The following is a 22800-nucleotide window of genomic DNA, read 5'->3' on the forward strand; positions in this document are numbered from 1 at the left end:
ATGAAAACATGCCTGGGCTTTGGGCCAGATGGAGGCTGAAGTACATGCCGGTCAGGACTGTCATTTAAGCTAGGACAGTGATGGATGACACAGTGGATGACACAGTGGCTACAGAGATGGGCTCAGGAATAGGCACAATTGTGAGGATAACCCAGGACCAGGCAGTGTTTTATTCTGTTGTGCATTAAGCAGCGATGGCATCAAACTACACCTAATAGCAACAATAGAGGCCAGTGCTCTCGCAATTTCTAGAAGCATGAGTGAACCCTATCAAGGTCCCCAAATCCCCACAGTGAACCCATCCTAAGTTGTCAGTCCTTTGCCTCCATGGACTAAATAAATGCTTATGGACTTAGCGTATTGATTTAGGGCTGATTGGTTACTCAGCATTTCAAAGGTGTCCATTAACTGATACAACAGGTAGCGTTTATTTCAACTCATAAATCAAGGGGACACTATTACACTTCACAACCCACAGCAATCCACTGGATCTCTTTGCAGCTTCATTTGCATTGTGTTGGTTTACTTCTGTATTTTGACTCTTCCTTCACAGTCATTCACTCTAACTTCACCCCACGCTGCACTACGTCCTATAAGTTTGGTGCTAGCTCCAATGATCCATTCTTGCATCTTAACACACAACATCTCACTCAATGAACAAAGATCCTGCTACGAAGGCCACCAAGGTGTGTAAAATGCAGTTTTTCCACCTAGAAGGCTATTTACCCCAAGGGAGAGACAACTATATCTTAAAACTATGAGTTTTCTAATGTTCAAAACAAATACTAACTATTAATGTAGGCAGTGAAGAAAATTACAGGCAAGAAGAGCTAGTTTTTACTATTTTCTCCTTTCTTTTCAAGAGGTTTTGCTCTGCTTTATTTATTTATTTTTATGGTTGTTCGGTTTGTTTTGCATTTGGGGGAGATGTGTTCCTATATATGAAATCCAGAATAGGTAATGCCATCGAAACAGTAACTGGATTAACAGCTTCTTTGGGGCATGACAGTGAAGGTTGAAGAAATGTGGGGCTAATCATAATAAGTCCAAGAAAGAAGAAAATGTTCTAATGTTGATTATTTTTATCACAGTTGAACTACTGAATTGAATGATATGCAAATTTCATGTCAATAAAACTATGTCAAAGAAGAAGAAGAGGAAGAGCTATGAAATACAAGTCCAAGAACTCACTAGGAAATCAGAATGTCTCCCGAGAGGCAGTTCGTCTTTGGGAAAGAGTCACTCAAATGGAAGGCAAATAAATTCTCCTCCATTGGTAACAGACTCGATTTCTCTCACATGAAACCTTGGTCTAACACCTTCAAAGGAAGAAAATGACAATCACCGGCCAAGATGTCAGCCTCATCCATGAACTGGGTACTGAAGAGGATCACGCGGTCTGCTTTGCGCTCCTTCACCAGGGTCCATATTCGGTGTCTTGAAAGGGGATCCAAGCCAGCAGTTGGTTCATCTAACAGCAAAACCTACCGAGGAGGAAATGCATGCGTGCACTGTCGACTTCATAACATAGCCAAGAAACCACGATGATTTCGAACGCCACCCCCCCCCATGGATCCCTTACGAAGTGGCATGATACTTTATCGTAAGTGGTCTCTTGCATTTTCTCATGAAAGAACTTGAGCATTGATCATTGTTTCATATCCTTCCATTCAAATGAAGCTTAATGAACTATGTTCTCTCACCTGAGGGTCTCCTAACAGAGCTATCCCAAATGTCAGCTTTCTCTTCTGTCCACCACTTAATTCTTTAGCAAAGACATTTTGAATGTTTTGGATATCCAATTCCATTATAATTCTCTTTACCTATCCAAGAAGACATAATAAATTAAAAAGACAAAACTCTCTAGTAAATTAGTGGAAATTTATTCTAAAACTCCATTTTATTTACAAAGAATAAAGTAATGGTTGAGCGAGAACACAGTCAGCAGTAAGTGAAGCGAATCATTTCTGAAGTCGTCGATTCAAGCCTGCACATCTACCTCTTGTTCCACTTCCTTTGGCTGAATTCCTTTTATTTTGGCAAATAGCCTGAGGTTTTCTCTCACAGTGAGAAAGTCAAATTGGATATTGAATTGTGGACAAAATCCAAGGTTCTTCCTGATGTCTTCCATATTGGTGCTTTGGGAGAGCTTGGTGTTATAAATAGTGACCGATCCTATAAATGTAAATGTGAAAGAACGTGACAACTCAAAGAGAGTAGTAACCCTTTTATGTTGAGATCCTCGTTTCCCAAACAGGGGTCCTGACAGAGTGGAAGCCACGTCACATTTTCTAATGGTGACTTCTTCGTCTCATGACTTCCTAATTAAGACACTGAACTATCTGAATTTTAACACAAACATCCAGATCCACAATAATGTGTGAATTACAAAACACCTAGAATCAAGATGCAACCTTTGTCAGGAGGTTATGTCCATGTAAAATAAATATTTCCTCATCTAAAGGGGCCACCTGTGTAACAGTCTGCTTTAGATTACCATCTGTCTTTCGAATAATCAAACTGAGGGACCTGAATTAACCACCTCCTCTATTCCCATAAAGAATAACAGTCTCGGAAGCGGAGTGGGGCAGCTCTCTGAGGACTTGGAATTGACTCAATGGCAGGGAGTTGTTTGCTGTTGTTTTTCCATCCGCTAACCTGCTTTGTAAAATCAATTTCTCACCTTCTGTAGAAACAGACAAGCCACTCAGAATGTTCAGCAGCGTTGATTTACCAGCTCCACTGTGGCCCAGAATGGCAGTGACCTGCCCTTCATATATATCAAAACATATGCCTGTTGTAGAATAAAATGTGACGTTAGACTTTGAACCATATCCAACATAGAATGGGGGTCATTTAAAAATGAAACATCCAACTGCATTTTGACATACCATCTAATTAATATTTTACCTTGTACTTTATAAAGTAATTTATATATATAAAACCCCCCCATCCATTTTCCTAGATAAATCTTAAGGGATTCTCTAAAGACAGAAAAGGCATGAATTAGATTCCCAGAGAACTGAAGGAAAGGCTTATCATAACCCAAAAGAGATGATACGATGGTCTATGAAAATAAAAGCAATTGCCGTGAGAGTTCAAGTTCAGTTGAACAAATAGAAGTAGAAGATTATAAACCAATATGCACAGTGAAGTTCCATGAACATACACACAGGCATTCTTTCTCAATATGAAATATACTTAAAAACTTTTCCCCAAGCCCCTAATAAAATGTTTTTTAAAAAACCCCAAAAAACAACCAAAAAACTTTTCCCTTTATATTTATTCTCTATTTTTCAAGTAATTATTTTTATTTTCTAATAACACACTTTTTCCTGATATAAAAACTTCATTAGACTAATGCTGTTCTCTTTACCTCGCAATGCTTGTATTTTTCCAGGCTTCCCATGATACTCCTTTTTAACATTTCGTATTCTGGAAAGAAGATAAGACAACCTTGAGAAAGATGCATTTTCTAAAGACATAGGTTCTGTTAACCGCCACAGTTTAGGGTAAAAGTCAGACTTTGTAACGTAAGACATCACCCTCTCCAATGAAACATACAACTCTTCCTCTAGTTCTTAAATGCTTCTCTCCCCCCCACCTCACCCATCATGATCCCAATTCTACCTTAATAATACGGCTAGAATAGAGGGTGTACACCGATACAGATAAGAACTGGAAACACAGGAATCCAGGACAGATGATCCCTTGAGGACCAGTGGTGAGAGTGGCGATATGGGGAGGGTGGAGGGAAGGTGGAGTAGAAAGGGGGAACCGATCACAAGGATCTACTTATAACCCACTCCCTGGGGGATGGACAACAGGAAGGTGGGTGAAGGGAGATGTTGGACAATGTAAGACATGACAAAATAATAATAATTTATAAATTATCAAGGGTTCATGAGGGAGGGCGGGAGGGTGGGGAAAAATGAGGAGCTGATACCAAGGGCTCAGGTAGAAAGCAAATGTTTTGAGAATGATGAGGGCAACGAATGTACAAATGTGCTTGACACAATAGATGTATGTATGGATTGTGATAAGAGTTGTACGAGCTCCCAATAAAATGATTTAAAAGAAAAAAAGATATCACCCTCTCAATGGAATTCAAGAAGGCCAGGGGAAAGGGCAAACTTCATCCCTCCCAAAAGATGCTTACACAGATTCTTATCCAGCTTGGCACCTCATATATTCCTGTAATTTTTCTAATTTAGTAAATGAATAGAGAGAAATCAAAGTTAGGAAGGAAGGAACAAAGGGAATCTGATGATCTAAATTTCCCTCCTTAAAATCACTCAGGGATTCACTATCTTATACAGGCTAGCCTACCTTCCCTAGTATCTCCAACAACATCTTCCATGATCTGATTTTAGCCTTATTTCTTAAATTTCTCTTCCTCTTCTAGTGCTGTATGTTAGTTAAGAATCATTCATGACTGGCCATTCTATGGGTCGTGACCCCTTTGGGGTCGAACAACCTTTTCACAGGGGTTGGCCAATTCATAACAGTAGCAAACTTTTAGTGATGAAGTAGCAATGAAAATAATTTTATAGTTGGGGGGTCGCCACAATATGAGGAACTGAATTAAAGGGTCGTGGCATTAGGAAGGTTGAGAATCACTGCTTTAGACAGACCTTTTTGCCGGATATTTCTCATGCCATCTACCTCCTCTCTGGAAGGAACTTTCCATGCTGAACCACACTTCATTGTGGTCAAGAACATGTGTATGACTCATCCTCAAGTACCATCTCCTTCCGATGTCTACCACGCTTAGGCAGGCTGGACGCTGCTGCTCCATGTATGTTGAATTCTCTGTCTTCATTACTACCACTGCTTTGAGTAATTATCTATTTTATCTGTTCCTCTGCACTTCATGAAGTTAAAGACCCTGCCTTTAATCTGTGCACCTTGTTCTAGCCAAGGATTTCATAAACAATTAATACATTTCAAAAGAAATCATTTTCCAACAGGGCTAGTTTGACTAGAATGACCAAAGTGAGTTGAGAAATGTTGGGCCTTTAAGCATAGGTATAAATGTGATATACAGATGCTATATTAAGCATAGATATACAGATGTGAAGGTGGACCACTTGGTGCCTCGGGTTTAAAGAAGCCATAGAGTTTTCATGTGTACCTGAAAGTGTTCTGGTCACATTAAAGGATTAAATGCCATTGGGATCTAACACCATTGAATAGGATGGCTGGTGACATCCATTCAGTTCATTGTTGATATTGTTGCTATTAGATGCTAGATGTCATTGAGTCAGTTCCGACTTACAGCAGTCCTATGTAACACTCCCTAGACCTACATGTCTTCATGGTGGCTCTTAGGTTTGATCCCATTTTTGCAGCCCCTGTGTCAATCCTTCTTGTCAAGGGCCTTTCTCTTTTCTACTGCCCATTCACTTTACCAAGCACAATGTCCTTCTCTAGGGACTGGTCTCTCCTAATAACATGTCGAATGTATGTAAGACAGTGCCTCCCTAGCCTGGCTTCAAAGGAGCATTCTGACTGTCCTTCTTCCAAGACAGAGTTATTTGTCTTTTGGCTGACCGTGGTACTTTCAATATTCTTTTCCAGCACCGTAATTCAAGTGCACGAATTCTTCTTTGGTCTTCTTTATTCAATATCCGTTTTTGATGACCAATTTTAGGGCAATCAAAAGGTGATCGTGGGTCAAGCTCACTTTAGTCCTCAAAGTGACATCCTTGCTTTTCACTCCTCTGAAGAGGTCTTGCCCAGCAGATATCCCCACTGCAATGCATCATTTCATCTCTTAATTGCTGTTTCCACGAGCATTGCTTGTAGAGCCAAGCACGAAGAAGCCCTTGACAACTTCAAGCTTTACTCCATTTATCATGATATTGGTCCATTTATGAAGATTTTCGTTTTCTTTACATTGAGTTGTAATCCACACTGAAGGCTGTTATCCTTGATGGTCATCCACAAGTATGGCAAGTCCTCCTCACTTGTGGTAAGGTACCTTAAATCCGAAGCCCACATTCTTACTCACTGTGCTGCCCTGTCTCCTTAAAATATACTTTGCATGTGTGTGTGTTACTTAAATGGAGGAATCACTGTAAGTCATAGACTTTTAAAAGAAACATCTTGGCATAGATAGAATGTTTCTTAACAACATCTCTCAATAATCTTCAATAAAACCAGCAAGCTCATAGGAAAACATACACCAAATTATAACAGAATGAATAAGCAAGGTCCTTCTTGTCTACACATCTTCCTAGTTTCCCTTGCTAGCTTTCCCTGCTCCTTCTCTCGTGAGAGTTCTATATCCTTTACATCACTCCAACCCATACGGATACAGAGGGAGCACATTTTCCAGTGCCTACTATATGTGACCGGTAAGTTTCCTTAATTACCTCATTGATTGACTAAGCTGTTCAAGAAAACAGACACTACACTCTTCTTAGCAATGAGGGGAATAAAAGAGAGGGAGTAAACTACGTATAGTTTAGTAGAAATCATATAGCTGCTCAATCACAGAGCGGGCTTAGGACTTCAAAATCTCATGTCACATACTCCCTAAGGAAGGAAGATGGCATGGGTTTGGGGGGGGGAGCACGTGTAAATTCACATATCAATATTATATATAGTTATATACTTGATACATACATGCATAAAAATAAGTAGAAATGCATGTACAGACACATATGGTAGCAGAGAAAAGATGAACATGCCTGGGTAATGACGGCAAAGGATAGACTGAAGAGAAAGAGTAAGACAATGGACAGACTCACTGTGTGTTACAGATGACAACATCAACAAGATTGACTTTAAAAATAGTGATTAGGAGAAATTTAGGATAAATACAAAGGGGTAGCTGAAAGGAAGTGACTTTCAAAATCACCACCACTTCTCTTGTTTGGCCCTGTGACATCCCAGTTTATTGAGCTCTTAACTGTAAATATATCTGATCACATGTTTGTAAGTTACCTTATGGCTTCTTTACCATTGAACTCTGGAGGCACTGGTTCAAAAGAGTCATCAGATATGTGCTCAGGATTTATTTCATCCTCAAAGACTTCATGATGAGTATTTTGATGGTGGGACCCAAATGAAGACTTCAGGAAAAACAGTGGTGGGTGCCGATGGCCATTCTCATCTAGTAAACCAAGATGTCATTAGATTTGGCCTCAGTCCCACTGCACCAGCAAAGAATGACATTTATCTTAGGATTGCTTACATCACTCTGAAATTATGCTATCACCATTGCCATTAATTATCGTGTTGTAAGCAAAGCATTACAGGAACATTAAAGCTGCCCTCACTTTAATCGTTTGTGTTTATAATGTTACAAGTAAAGCATTACAAGAACATTGAAGCTGACCTTGGATAAGTTCTTGCTGTGGTTCATAAAGAACAAAAGCGTTCACAAATATGGGGTTAAGTTGTAGCCATGGTTAATTACATCAAGCATTAAAAAAAATGTTTTGTATTTCCCGCTCATTCCCAACTAAAATATAAACACGCACGAACACCTGTTCACATGCATATAGGCACATACACATCCATACTCACACACTACCATTAGCAAAACATGCCAATTGTTTTGAATTAAGATATTTAAAATGAATTCGGTTCTGACCATTGAATAATGACATTAAAATTGGGAAATTAAGTGAGAAGTTTTGAGCTTCCCCCCCTCTCTCTGCAATCAAAATGTCTCTTAAATCATAAATAGTGGAACTATTAACATAATACGTTACAAGACACAGAGTCATATTGCATTCCCTTTCAACCCACACTATTACTTACCAGGCAAAACCCGTTCCAAGTACAATGCTAATATCAAATAGAGAAGAGCATCAGAGGCCAAAGTAAAGAAAGTGGTTATCATGACGTGTGACTCTCCCGTGTGATCCGGAAAATTAACACCAATCAAGTAATAATCCAGGTGTGTAATCTGATATTTGAAAGAATAAAATAGATTACAAATGGTAGCTAAATAATAGATTAGCTCACAAAATCATGAATATCACCCGTAAGTATGGCGGCCTTTAAAAAGATCCCCTTGATGAGATCACATGGTCAACAATCTGTTAGTTTATAACCATGATGAGAATGTAAGGGTAAGGGAACTAAGGTAGTGGAACTGGGTCCAAAGGCATGGAAACAATGAGTATGTTCAGGCATTGTGAAGAGTTTAACCAACACTGCGCAATAACATAGATAGAAATGCGTGAATGTTGTGGTAGTCACTTTAAGGATTGAGTGTAGGGGTGGAGACTAGGAGTCAATCTGGAGATAGCCAATGAGACTTCTGTGTGGGCTTGACCTTCTCCTGAGAATTCTGGGAAATCAGGTACTTCCTTCTTAGAGGTGGAAGGCACACACACTCTCTCTGCTATTCCCTGGGAGACATTTGCAGAAGACAAACCACATGGAAAGACCTCGGAAGCCGGAGAAGCCACAGAGAGACCCCTGCCAGCACTGAGATGCTTACAACGCCACTGGACCCAAAGACTTTCTACCCACTGGCTTGTGATCGTTCTGCATTTGGCTTCGCTGCATGTGTTTCGTGAGTCTAAAGAGGACTTTATAGATTGGTATCAGACATATGGGCTAACATCGGACTTATGGACTTGATCTAGACGGGGCTGGGATGTTGTCTCAATGTTCAATTGCTCTTGTATATAAAGCTCTTTCCCATACACGTGATTGTCCATGAATTTGTTTCTCTAGTCTACCCGGACTACCACAAATGGGAGCTCTCGTTGAAAGCACAATTAAGTATATATAATTAAAATAGGTAAATAAACTGAGATGAGCGCACAAAAGCAAAATTGTTCCAAACATATCACATTTTAATGTCTTTCTTCCAAAAGGGAGTTTATGTCATTCGAACACTTTACCTTGCTAAGTGATGGGGAAGGAGAGTTACAGTCTCAGAAACTCACAGGGGCAGTTGTGTCCTGTCCTATAGGGTTACTATGAGTGGGAATTCATTCAATGGAAGTGAGATTTTGGATTTTTAAAAAAATGCACAGTGGACTTATTCATATCAGTGCTACTTTTTCCAAATACTATTGTAGTCACAAAACAGGGAAGAGTTGAGGAGAAAGTCAAACAGCTGGACAATACAAATTTAACTCTCTAACTTATCACAGAGATTTTAAAACAAAGAGAGTCGGTGAACCACCAAACAAAGGAAAAATAAAATTGTTCAGTGGGACAGGGTCTCAGAGTGGGTAATGATATTGGAGACCATTTAAATTCAAAGGAAACATAGAAATATTAAGATAATGCAGGAACAAGAAAATAATAAATAGTAAAGATTTGAAGAAGTTACTTTAAAGAACATGTAAAAAATGTGTGGTCGGCACTCGTGTAGCTTATAGCAGGCACTATTCCAGGACTGTGTACATGTACTAACCCAGGTCGTTGTCAGTTTAAGGTGGGTACCACTGACGTCTTTATTCTGCAGGTGAAGAAAAGGGCACCCCAGAGGGTCAGGGAGTTGCACACACTCATACATCTGTTAAGTGGCAGAGTTTTGACCCCGACCCACACCCCCTGGCACCATGTCATTACCCAAAAGCTCAATACTCGATCAAGGGACAAACTAGGCATTGTCTTCGGGGTCTGCTGGTGGGTGATAGTTTTTTCTTCCTCAATTGTTGATCATTTCATAAATGATTGACCTGATTTGCTTATTAATTTGATCAGAAGACCTTGTGTTTCACTTATCTTTTCAATAGCACCATCCCTTAAATCATAGGGTGATTCATAATTAATTCAGGAGGCATCAAGCTCTTCGCAAGTGAGATGTTTAAAATGTCGTTAAAAAACAAAAGAGTAAGATATGACAAAATAATAATTTATAAATTATCAAGGGTTCGTTAAGGAGGGGGGAGTGGGGGGATAGGAGCTGATATCAAGGGCTCCAGTAGAAAGCAAATGTTTTGAGAATGCTGATGCCAACAAGGGTACAAATGTGCTGGACACATGGATGTGTGTATGGATTGTGATAAGAATTGTATGAGTCCCCAATAACATGATTTAAAAAACAAAACAAAACAGAAAACACAGCATTTATTACCTTGGACAGACCAGCAGTGAAGGCAAATGGGCTAAACAGCCCTAACATCCACTCCAGAGCTGAAGGGAGTTTTCTATGCAAAACAGTGAACCCCAGGCATCCCCAAAAGATCGTAAAGAGAAATGTGGTCAGGCCGGTGAGGACAGGTTTCTTTATCAACACGCCGAAGAGGAAAACCGATGCTATCTGAAGGAAAGGGAAGAGTTACCATTAGGACCTTTCTCCCCTTGAAACTCATGAACATTAAGATTGATTTCTCATACCATCAAAATTTCCAAAAGTACGTATAAATCAGGATAACAAGCCAGTCAGCGTAGCCATATCCTGAAGACACATTATTTGCTCATGCCTCTGAGACCCAAAACCAGTTCAAAGAAGCAAGCTTTACCCACTTACCAAAGACAGGCCATACAGGGCAAAGAGTGTGAAAGTCACCATGAAGCCAGTCAGAACTATAAATTGGAAAGAAGTTAGGACCAGCGCCCAAATAGTCGATATTATCAAAATGAATCCGGCATACATCAACCCCCAAGAGAGCCTAAGAAAGAAACAAGGAGTTAATTCAACACGTCCCTCATGAGAAAGGGTTCAGAGCAGGCTGCATGCAGCAAGTGTAGGAGTACAAGCTCTACAATCCAATGTATGGGCGTCAAATTTATGATTAAATGGTGGCCCGGCTCATTCTGGCACTTGGGCAAATTACCTATCCTTTCCCATGCTATGCTCAACTCTGAGATGGGTCTAATCATGTTGGCGATCTCATCTAGTGGTATGTTAAAGCTGTCTAGACACATACCAGCAGGTATACTGGTGGTATATGAATTCTCGGTGGTTCAATGCCATTCGGTTGGTCGCTCAAAGGTCAGTGCTTTGAACTCACCAGCTCTCCATGAAAGCACCTTATTGTCAGGGTCCCTCAAGTTGGTTCCCAACCATAGCAGCCCTCTGCACTGTAGAAGGAAACACTGCACCGCCATGCTCCATCCTCACCATTGTTCCTCTGCCAGAGTCCATTGTTGAAGCCACTGCGTCACTCCATCTCCTTGAGGACCTTCCTCTTTTTCCCGCCCTCCCCCCACATCACTTTACCAAGCATGCTGTCCGTCTCGAGCGACTGGTCTCTCCTGACAACATGTCCAAAGAATGTAAGACAAAGTCTTGCCATCCTTGCCTCCAAGGAGAACTCTGGCCTTACTTCTTCCAAGACAGATAGGTTTGTCCTTTTAGTAGTCCATGGTACGTTTTTTATTTTTTAAAATATCATTTTATTGGAGTCTCTTACAGCCCTTATCACAATCCATTCATCCATTGTGTCAAGCACATCTGTACATATTTTGCCATCATCAATTTTTCAATATTCCTCGCCAGTACCACAATGCAAATGCATGGATTCTCCTTGGATCTTCTTTATTCACTGTTCAAGTTTTACATGCATAGGAGGCAATGGGAAACACTATGTCTTGGGTCAGATGCACTTTAGTCCTCAAAGTACCATTCCTTTCTTTTTAATCCTCTAATAGGGAGTTCTTGTGCAGCAGATGTACCCAATGAAACAAGTCTTTTGCTCTCTCGACTGCTGCTTCCATGGGCATCGATGGTGGCTTCAAGCAAGACAAAAATCCTTGACTACGTCAACCTTCTCGCCATGTAACGTCTTGCTCTAGTTGTGAGGATGTGGGTTTTCTGTGTAGTGAGTCATAATCTATCCTGCAAGCTGCAGTCCTTGATCTTCAGCAAGGCCTTCAAGTTCTCTCTTTCAGCAAACAGAGTTGTGTCATCTGCATATCCCAGGTTGTTCCTAAACCTTCTTCCAATCCTGATGCCACATTCTTCTTCACAGAGGCCAGCTTCTCTGCTTATGTGCTCAGCAGAGAGACGAAACAAGTATGGTACGAAGATACATCCCTGACACACACCTGTCCTGATTTTAAACCATGCAGTGTTCCTTTCCTCTGTTTGCACACCTGCCTCTTGACCCACGTACAACTTCCTCATGAGCACAAGGAAGTGTCCTAGAAGTTTCATTCTTCTCAAGGGTTTCCATAGTTCATTAGGGTCCACACAGTTAAATGCACATCTTTCTGGTATTCTCTGCTTTCAGTCAAGGTCCATCTGATGTCAGCAATGATATCCTTTGTTCTATGTCCTCTTCTGAATCTGGCCTGACTTGGCAGTTTTCCGGTAATGTTCTGCTGCAACCATTGTTAGATTATCTTCAGGAAAATGTTACTTTTGTGTGATATTTTAAAATATCAGTGATATTTTTCTATAACTTGAGCATTCGGTTGGGTCGCTTTCTTTGGAATGGGTGCAAATATGGGTCTCTTGCAGTCAGCTGGCCAGGTAGCTCTCTTCCAAATTTCCTGACATAGATGAACAAGTGCTTCCAGTGCTTCATCAGCTTGTTGAAACATTTCATTGGAGGCTCCATCTGTTCCTGGAGCCATGTTTTTGGCTCCTGCTTTCATCGCTGCTTGAGCTTCTTCCTTCAGCACCCTTGCTCGTTCCTTGTGTACAACCTCCTGAGATGGTGAACTGCCGACTTGCTCTTTTGGTGCAGTGACTTTGTCTACTCTTTGTATCTTCTCTTGATGCTTCCTGCATCACTCCATATTTTGTCCAGAGAAACTTTCGAGATGGCTGCGTGAAGGATTTTGTTTTTTTAGTTCTTTCAGTTTTAGATATGCTTTGTGACTTCTTCCCTTTTGATTTTCTAATTCTAGACTTTTGCACATTCCATGATGATATTTGACTTTGTTTGCTCGTGCTGTCTTTGAAATTTTCTATTCAACTCCATCCTTTCTTCAATTTGATTGAGTTACTTTACAGTAGGAGCAACTCTATCATAGCTTTGAAGCTCTACAAAACCCCGTTCTCCATGGGTGACCCTATCTAAAATATAAGTGGCATAGCTTCTAGCATGAGATATTCTTGTGACAAAATAATAATTTATAAATTATCAATGGTTCATGAGGGAGGGGGGACCGGGGAGAGAGTGAGAAACGAGGAGCTGATACCAAGGGCTTAAGTGGAGAGCAAATGTTTTGAGAATGATGAGGGCAACGAATGTACAAATGTGCTTTACACAGTGGATGTATGTATGGGTTGTGATAAGAATTGTATGAGCCTCTAATAAAATGATTAAAAAAGAATAAAATAAACATCTAACATATAAAAAATGTCTGATAAGTCTCTGCACAAAAATTTTATGCAGGGTCATTTGGTGTCACCCTCTCTACAGTGCCACTGGTGGAGGTGAGGTGGTGGAGGTGGTAGTGGTGGTGGTGGAAGTGGTAGTGGTGGTGGTGGTGGTGGAGATGGTGGTGGAGGTGGAGGTGGAGGTGGTGGTGGTGGTGGTGGTGGTGGTGGTTGAGGTGGAGGTGGTGGTGAAGGTGGAGGTGGTGGTGGTGGTGGTGGAGGTGGAGGTGGTGGTGAAGGTGGAGGTGGTGGTGGTGGTGGCAGAGGTGGTGGTGGTAGTGGCGGTGGTGGTGGTGGAGGTGGTGATGGTGGTGGTGGTGGTAGAGGTTGTGGTGGTAGAGGTGGAGTTGGAGGTGGAGGTGGAGGTGGAGGTGGAGTTGGAGGTGGAGGTGGAGTTGGAGGTGGAGGTGGAGGTAGTGGTTGTGGTGGTGGTGGAGGTGGAGTTGGGGGTGGAGGTGGAGATAGTGGTGGTGGAGGTAGTAGTGGTGGTGGAGGTGGTGGTGGTGGTGGTGGAGGTTGTGGTGGTAGAGGTGGAGTTGGAGGTGGAGGTGGAGGTAGTGGTTGTGGTGGTGGTGGAGGTGGAGATAGTGGTGGTGGAGGTAGTAGTGGTGGCGGAGGTGGTGGTGGTGGAGGTGGATGTGGTGGTAATGGTGGTGGAGGTGGTGGTGGTGGTGGTGGTGGTGGAGGTGGAGGTGGTGGTGGTGGTGGTGGTGAAGGTGGAGGTGGAGGTGGAGGTAGATGTGGTGGTGATGGTGGTGGAGGTAGTAGTGGTGGTGGAGGTGGTGGTGGTGGTGGAGGTGGTGGTGGTGGTGGTGGTGGTGGTGGTGGAGTTGGGTGTGGAGGTGGAGGTGGAGGTAGTGGAGGTGGTGGTGGACGTGGAGGTGGTGTAGTGGTGGTGGTGGTGGTGGTGGTGGTAGAAGTGGAGGCGGTAGTGGTGGCGGTGGTACCCTCATGCTTTCCCACAGGAACTCATTGATCATAATGAAGTAATCACTTACCAGAATGCTGACTCTCGGAGACCCATCATGATCATCAGTTTTTTAATGCGTTTTGTCTCCTTCATAATATTTAATGATGCAAAGTATACCAAAGGGGAGAACGACATGATGGAGGTAAACATAATCAATTCATTTATAGCTTTGCTCTTAGTAATGAAAGGCAGTGTCCTCATGTTTATCCCAGTGACAGACAGCAGCTTCTCCATCACAGAGTGGTTCGTTGTGATCTGAAATAGAAGGTGAACAAACAGCTGCAGGAGGCGAACGACAGGAGGCACGCAGGAGAAAAAGCACCCACCTTTTGTGTCTGGCCTCTTTCAGGGCTTACACATGGTTATCGTTTTTAAAATACGAAGAGCTATAAGCATCTCCCAGACTCTCTGATGCCACTTGAGAATGCGCGTGTGATCACTCTTGAAATCATTTAGAAATTATCAAGCCCTTCTCATCTGTCATCCGTGGAGTCAAAAGAGGGGGGAAGCAGCGTAATTGTGACAGAAAGGGCCTTGCTCTCATGGAGCCTTACATTTTGTGGTGGAGCAGGAGAGACGTGACATGACTCCTTATACACCTCAAAGCCACTTCTCTAACAGGACAGTCTGGAAGCTAAACTGCTTTTCCTAAGGGATGACTTTGGCTCTAAGAATTGAAGACTGAGATCTTACCCACCAGAGAGAGGGGGAGGGGGATGTGGAGGGGAGGGGAAAGGGGAAGGGGGAGGGGGAAGAGAGGGAGGGGACGGGGGACGGGAGGGGAAGGAGAGGGAAGGATCCTCACGTGCAGAGGAAAGGAGGAGCATAGGGTGCAGGGAAAGTTGCTCAGCATGGACTAAAATGACATAAGAAACAGGCAGAGAAGCCTAGAGGATACACAACTCTCCCCATTCAGGCAAGGTGTGGCGCTGGTTGGCTAGTGCTGGCGGCACACTGGAGGACGGCTAGTTTAGACTCCACAGGACCCAATGAAAAGTTGAACATGAGGCAAGCACAAAGAATTACCCGGACACAGCTCCAACGTGCATGGGAGCAACAGGGAGGTTGGGCATTCAAAGAGATTGGGAGCATGAAAAAAAAAAAAAAAAAGAGTAAGTCATGTTAGAGACAAGCGCCTACCCTCAACTTGAACAGAGCGTTCGAATTGCTCTGAGACCTCATAGTAGAAAAAGTCGGTGAACAGAGCCGAGCTGTGGGAACGATAGACAGCTCATCAGCGGAATGTGGCAGTCACCCTATTGTAAAGGGTCTACCTGCAACCCCACCATGCTAATAGGCGTAAGCCTGTCCTGAGAGGTACCTTTACAAAGCACAAGCAGGGTGAAGTCGTTGCCACAGACTTCATGGACCTTGAAGACTAAAATATTGATTATCTGGCCCTTTATGGAAAAAGCTTGTTAGTCTAGAATTTGCTCATCCTGGAGGTTGCTGGAGTTATCAGAATATAGATTGTAATACAAATTACCGAAATTGTGAGATGGTCGAGAGCAAGTCTCTCGGGTGGAGCGATAACATTGGGGGAATAGCAGGATTTAGAGCAGTAGGAAAGAAAAGGTGGCCGAGTTGGGGAGGTAACACATGGCTAGAGAAGGAGGAGGCAATATGGGTGCATGCTCTGTGGTTTAATGGGGCAATCAAGTCGGATGAGGATTGAAAAGGGACCATTGTTTGTTGCTATGCGGGCTGGTTGGTAGGGTGGTAGATCTATAAATCACACTGAGTGGCATTGAGGCAAAGTGAGGTCAACTCTTTCAAGCTGAGCTGTTAAGGGAAGGAGCCAGTGGAGGAGGTAATATGGAAGGGAAGGTTTGGATCATATGGAGAATTTTAAAATTTTAAATCCGAACGGGAACAAGCACTCGAAAGAGGGAGGTTGGATAATGATGGGAAAGGTGGAAAGTTGATCCCAAGGCTTTCTGACAAGGCTAGGAAGTCATGTTTCAGCCTGGCAATGGTGTAAATAAGGCCCGTAGGCAGGTGACAGGAAAAGGAGAAGAATGGGTGTAGGGGCTGTCCCCCTGTAACTTTAGAGAATTAGCTTTGGGAAAAGGGCACATCTTCTCATTTGAAGACTTCTATTTTCTCTGCACAATGGTACACAATGTCCCATCTCGTGAGAGTACTGGGGCAAGATGGGGAAGAGGTTGAGGTTAGAAATCAGAGACTAAGAAGTAATGTGTATATTTGATGCCAGGCACTTACTTCTATAATAGCTGCATTGATTGCACTTTGAAAAACCACAATTCCTTTTTCCCAATATATTTCCAAGGAACAAGAAACGTGATCACGCCACCTCCAACAATGTTCTTGAATTAAGAAAATACAAAACACAGACACAAAAACCACAGAGAGAGAGAGAGAGAGAGAGAGAGAGAGAGAGAGAGAGAGAGAGAGAGAGAGAGAGAGAAAACAAACCAAAAAAAACATGAGTTACTGGAATCAAAACTTCATCTTTTTATTTTGTCTGTAAAGTAAAACATTCAAAATCAGCCCAGAGCACACGATCACCCAATCTAGACTACCTGAAAGCACTCTGGAAAACCACAAGAAAGAAGTGTCTAATTGAGTGATTAAAATGAGACTCTTCCCACAGCAAAGACTGATCACCAAATTCAGGAAAAAGGTGCATCTTCTTTACATGTTTTTATTTTTTGTTGTTTCTACCACTTACTCCCTCTAGAATATGATAAAGGAGCAAGAAAAATCAGAATGGATTCTCATAATTACCTGAGTATTCAGAGTGCTCCATCATATGTGGAATTCTGTATCCCCAATGAAGCTTCAGTTGATAAGAGAAAATATCAGCAAACACAATCCCGATGATGTCTGTGTAGTTGTCATAAAATTTGTCCATGGCTCTTTCATCCGGTGCTTCGATGAGTCTTCTCCCTGCCACACATGAACAATATACAGCATCATATAAGCTTATTAAGAGAGGATCCAAAACAAAATGAATCTTTCAATGTTTCCCATAACATTATTGGTATTAGATGCTGTCCCTGAATAGCTGTCTCTGAGTGGTCAAGACAGCCTTTTATATTGCTTCAAGTACAAGGTGCATTCATGAGAACATGAGAATGATATGTTGAACAAAACAAAAAACATTTGGTAGCATATTAATGTTTTGTGTGATCCCATTTTGGTTAAGAAAAATGGAATCTGTGTACCTAGGTGGATAGGTATGTTGGCAGGGAGACCAGTCCCTGGAGGAGGATATCAGCTTGGTAGGGGGGGCAGTGAAAAAGGCAAAGCTCCTGGGCACGCTAATCTGACACAGCGGCTGTCAACAGGAGCTCTACCGAAGATGACACAGGACCTAGCAGGGGTTCTTTCTCTTGCACACAGGATCGCCGTGAGTTGGAACCAATTCCATGGCATCTAACAACAACAACATATGTATACAGAATTCATGGTGGCACAGCAGTTAAAGCACACAACTGTAAAGCAAAGCTTCAGCAGTTCAAATTCACCAGCTGTGCCATGGGGAAAGATACGTCAGTCTGTTCCTCTAAAGTTTACAGCCCCAGCAATCCCATGGGGTAGTTTCTACTCTGTTTTAATAAATTATTATGAAGAGGGATCAACTCACCCCAGTGGAATATATATACACACACACACGTGTATGATCATGTGCATATGTGCTTATAGATTTTTTCCTAAAAAGGATACCAATTTAAATGAGGGACAGGATGGGGGAAATTGATAGCTAGGATGATTAGAAATGCATTTTTGTTGTTGTTACTTATAAAAATGTTTTATCTTAGAACTAGGCGGCAAAAGATATTTATAGAGGTATAAATATAGGCATGCATATATGTAAATATGTTAATGTATAACAATTAGGATAGAGGGCTCTGTACATATATTTATATCTTAAGTATTAAGGTAGCAGATGGGCATTGGGCCTATATTCAAGTCCTCCTTCAATGCAAGAACAGTTTGTTCTAATAACCTGGAATTCGGTGATGTTCACCCTCCCAGCATGATCACCAAAGACAAAATGGGCACATAAGCAAATGTGGTGAAGAAAGCTGATGGTGCCCGGCTATAGAAGATATAACATCTGGGATCGAAGTTAAATAAGCAACCATCTAGCAGGGAAGCAACAAAGGCCACATAGAAGAAGCACACCAGCCTGTGGTATCGAAGGGATCAGGAATCAGGCATCAGAAGACCCCAAACAAACCATCATATCAATGTGAACAAGGGGGTCGGAGTGAAGACTCAATGCCCATCTATAGACAATTGGACATCCCCATCACAGGGAAGGAGTGAGTCAGCCAGGGTGCAGTATAGCACCAACCAAGCACATAACATCCCTCTAGTTCTTTAATGCATCCCCCCCCCACACACACATACTATCATGACCCTAGTTCTACCTCACAAATCCAGCTAGACCCGAGCATATACACTGGTACAGAGAAGATTTATCAACACATGGAACCCAGGACAGATAACCCCCTCAGGAACAATAATGGGAGTAATGATACCATGAGGGTAGAGGGATGGTGGAGAGAGAAGGGGGAGAAAGGGGGAACAGGTCACAATGATCAATGTATTCATGCCTCCCCCCCCCCCCTACTCCCAGGGAGATGAACAACAGAAACGTGGATGGTGTAATATGTCAAAATAATAATAATTTATCAAGGGTTCACAATGGTGGGAGGGTGGGGAAAGGAGGAAAAACTGAGGAGCTGATACCAAGGGCTCAAATAGAAATAAAATGTTTTGAAAATGATGATGGCAACAAATGTACAAATGTGCTTGACACAACTGATGTATGCATTGTTTTAAGAGATGTAAGAGCCCACAATAAAATGATTTATAAAGATAAATAAAGAGGAAAAATTTTCTTTAACCATTTTTAGAATGGATATTACTTTTGTGATCCAAGTAATACAAATATTAGAAAGAAAAAAATTAAAATAACCAATAGAATGACTTGAAAATTAATTGTTTTCTTTTTCTCCTGCCAATATTGCAAATATCTCTATCACATAATTGAGTTACACCAGTGGAAGTGAATTTCAGGCGAAGAATCTGAGTTGCAGCCTGTCTGAAAATGTCAGATTCTTCAGAGTTGAGAATACATCATCATAACTAAAAATTCAGAGTTGAGAATACATCATCATAATATAAAATGAATTTATATTCCGCAGAAGTAATCTGCCCCATGTCCACTGACATTGGGTGGATGCTGACTCATGGAGATCCAATCTAGGGTTATGAGACTGAAATTTTCCTGGAGCAGAAAGCCTCCTTTTTCTCCCCATGAGTGGCTGGTAGGTTTGAACCTCTCACCTTGCAGTTAGCAGCCTGATGCTTAATCCACAGTGCTATCAGGAACCCTTCATGTACCTCATAAAATTAAACAAAACTCATTGCTATTAGGTGGATGTAGACTCAGTATTGAGCCTGTGGAACAGGTAGAACTGCCCCTGTTGGCTTTTGAGACTATACATTTTTTACAGAAATAGGAAGCCTCAACTTTCTCCTGCAGAACCACTGACCTTGTGGTTAGCAACCCAACTTCACCACCTTTTACTAATGGAAGGTCTGAAGAACAGTGATATTTAAGCTATGGTCTCCTTTTTTCAGACATTTATGATTTAGGTTCCAAAGAGTTGTACTAATTTTAGGACCTAACTTTTAAATCTTACCTGGACTGATGTGTACATTCAGATGAAGGAGAGGAGTGTAGAAGATCAAAGGCATGAATCTGACCTGAACAGTTTAAACATTGTCTGTAGATCCCTGCCCGGCCCCCTCCCTGTAACGGAGGCCGGTTCTGATCTGGTTTACAAAATGTTCTATAGTTTCAGTTTGTATTGTTTTGTTTGGTGTTTGTTCGTTCATAATAGAGTGTATCTCAGAGGCGTTGTGTCAATGGAAGTTACCCTCTTGAAGCTGTGCTTTCTGCTTATCTGTTTTTCGGTATATGAAACCCCGGATTGATGAACCAATAAGGACAGCAAGTAGAATAAGGGGTTTGGAGGAATGTGGGGGTCCAATGGTGGTGGTGGGGTCAAAGGGAGACAATGTGAATGAGTCCATGTAGTAAAAGAATGGCTGGAAACTGATTATGGTGGTAATTGTACAATTCTACTTGACATGATTGAAATATGGAATGATGTGTTATATGTCTTAAATCCGAGCTAATAAAATACTGTGGAGAGGGATATGGAGGAGTGACAGTGTGGTCTTTTTGAAAAACACTTCTTCAAGCTGAGTACAGATGTGAGATGCCCAGGCTTCCCTTGAGAGGCATACAAATACTATCTAGCCCCGACAGGGTGAGGACACCAGTCAGCGAGGGTTAGGGAGAAGCAAGAGGAGATACTGGAAGAGGCGTTGTGACTGTGGTGGGTTGGAGTGGGAGCTGGACTTGAGTGTTTTACATAAAAGAGTCCGGGAACCCAAGAGATTCTAAGCATTCTGAACATAAAAAGTAGCTCCACTGTGCAGGCAGGGAGCTGTCTATGAATCATTCCTCCTTTACAGAGTGTGTGCTGTTTAAAAAACTCCTAAAGGAAATAGATCTATGTGCATATATTCATAGGTTTAGTATTAAGGTAGCAGTTAGACATTGGGCCTCTACGTAAGTACTCCCTCAATGCAAGAACACTTTGTTCTATTAAACTGGCATTTCATGGTACTCACCTTCCCGACACGATCACTGAAGACAAAGTGGGTGCATAAACAAATGTGGTGAAGAAAGCTGATGGTGACTGGCTATCAAAAGATATAGTGTCTGGAGTCTTAAAGGCTCGAAGGTAAACAAGCAACCATCTAGCTCAGAAGCAACAAAGCCCACTTGGAAGGAGCACACCAGTCTGTGTGATTACGAGGTGTGGAAGGGATCAGGTATCAGGCATCAAAGAACAAAAAATCAAAACATTGTGAATGAGGGGGGGTGCAGATTGGGGACCCAAGACCCATCTGTCGGCAACTGGACATGCCCTTACAGAAGGATCACAGGGAGGAGACAAGCCAATCAGGGCGCAGTGTAGCAACCATGAGACATACTACTTTCCTCTAGTTCCTAAATGCTTCCTCCACCCCAGACTATCATGATCCCAATTCTACCTTACAAATCTGGATAGACCAGAGGAGGGTCACTGCTACAGAAAGGAACTGGAAATGCAGGGAATCCAGGACAGATGATCCCTTCAAGACCAGTGCTGAGAGTGGTGATACCAGGAGGGTGGGTTGGAGCTGATATCAAGGGCTCAAGTAGAAAGCAAATGTTTTGAGAATGATGATGGCAACAAATGTACTAATGTGCTTGACACAATCGGGGTATGTAAGGATTGTGATAAGAATTGTACGAGCCCCCAATAAAATTATTTTTAAAAGTCCCTAAATAAGTGTACTTCATTTATCACCCACCCATCTAACCCCTTGTTGCATACACTTTCAGTTTGAATTCGAGCACTGAACCACTGTGCCACTAGGCTGCCAGAATCCATCTGAAGTGCCCCAAGCTAAACCCCAAACTGTGTACAGATAGAAGATCCTTGTCCTATTGACAACTAGTGACTCATCTCTACTAACAATGAGGCAATTCCTACTCCTAGTGACTCTATAGGACACAAGCCACCTCCTCCATTGGGTTTCTGAGACCATGAATCTTTACAAAATTCTATGGCTGCATTCCTCTCCTGGGTCCCAATGCCATGTGTCAGTAGCAGCCTGTCACTTACCACTGTGCCAACAGGGCTCCCTACTGACCTTTAGGGTTGGTTCATAAACCAAATGGGTACTCCAAAACCAAAGTCAAAGTCAGACCTATTATGTAGGTCTCATAACAATGGAACATCGGTCACTTGACAACCTACCTTTCATAAAGGGAGCCAGAGCCACCTTGTCCATTATCCTCCGTGTCAGGTTAGTGACTGGTGTATATGCCACCATTAATTCCGAGTCGTTAAATTCACCCATAGGACCCAGGACATGAGCAGGATGTTCAGGAAATTGGGTGGCTGTGAAGCTTTCCGGGCTCAAGCATGGATATAGGCTCAGAAACAAGGCCAGTGTCCATTCCTCCAGTACAAAAGAGAAAGAGGGGACCAAGTCACGATGTGTCCAGACAGTGGACCACACCACTTGCACCGCGCGGCTTCGTTTCACGCTCATGAAAGTTTTCCTTCCTCATCACCCTTTGTCTTTTAAGGCAGAGGAGACCCATCTCACAACTACGCAACATTGTGATGCCGTCAACAAGTCGAGTTGATTTCAACCCTGTGCTCAAATTGAACACCCTACTTACTAGGATGACCATTGATTCTGTCCCTGTCCATGTGATGCTTTGCTGTTATCGGTACACAGCACTTTCTTTGAGATCCTCTTTAGTTTCCTTTCTTTTTATACAAATTGTTTCTTCACGCAACAATTTATGCACATGTCGATTAGTGACATTGACAGCCATCCCCACAATGCAATGGCATACTTCCCGCTTTCTCTTAGTGCTTAGGGGTTTCATTTGACCTTCGTTTCTATCCTTTACTGCTTGCTGAGCTTTATTCCTTGGCAAATTCTGCCCGTTGATATTATA

The 22800-nt window shown here is 42.2% G+C and overlaps 1 protein-coding gene across 1 annotated transcript in view; it reads right to left on the reverse strand.

Moving 5' to 3' along the window:
• The window catches only part of ABCA10 (ATP binding cassette subfamily A member 10), a 50551-nt gene extending 28433 nt beyond the window's left edge, over positions 1-22118 (reverse strand). The window contains exons 1-13 of the mRNA XM_075559683.1: positions 22085-22118; positions 16974-17135; positions 16449-16552; positions 14254-14480; positions 10454-10595; positions 10058-10243; positions 7774-7921; positions 6952-7120; positions 3377-3435; positions 2684-2794; positions 2000-2175; positions 1704-1823; positions 1346-1484 (exon numbers count right to left, since the gene is read on the reverse strand). Coding sequence (XP_075415798.1) covers positions 1346-1484; positions 1704-1823; positions 2000-2175; positions 2684-2794; positions 3377-3435; positions 6952-7120; positions 7774-7921; positions 10058-10243; positions 10454-10595; positions 14254-14480; positions 16449-16552; positions 16974-17135; positions 22085-22118 — 1777 coding nt within the window. The remainder of the gene's footprint in view (positions 1-1345; positions 1485-1703; positions 1824-1999; positions 2176-2683; positions 2795-3376; positions 3436-6951; positions 7121-7773; positions 7922-10057; positions 10244-10453; positions 10596-14253; positions 14481-16448; positions 16553-16973; positions 17136-22084) is intronic.
• Between the last annotated feature and the right edge of the window lie 682 nt (positions 22119-22800).

This window comes from Tenrec ecaudatus, chromosome 10 (assembly GCF_050624435.1).
Source record: "Tenrec ecaudatus isolate mTenEca1 chromosome 10, mTenEca1.hap1, whole genome shotgun sequence".
Lineage (NCBI taxonomy): Eukaryota > Metazoa > Chordata > Mammalia > Afrosoricida > Tenrecidae > Tenrec > Tenrec ecaudatus.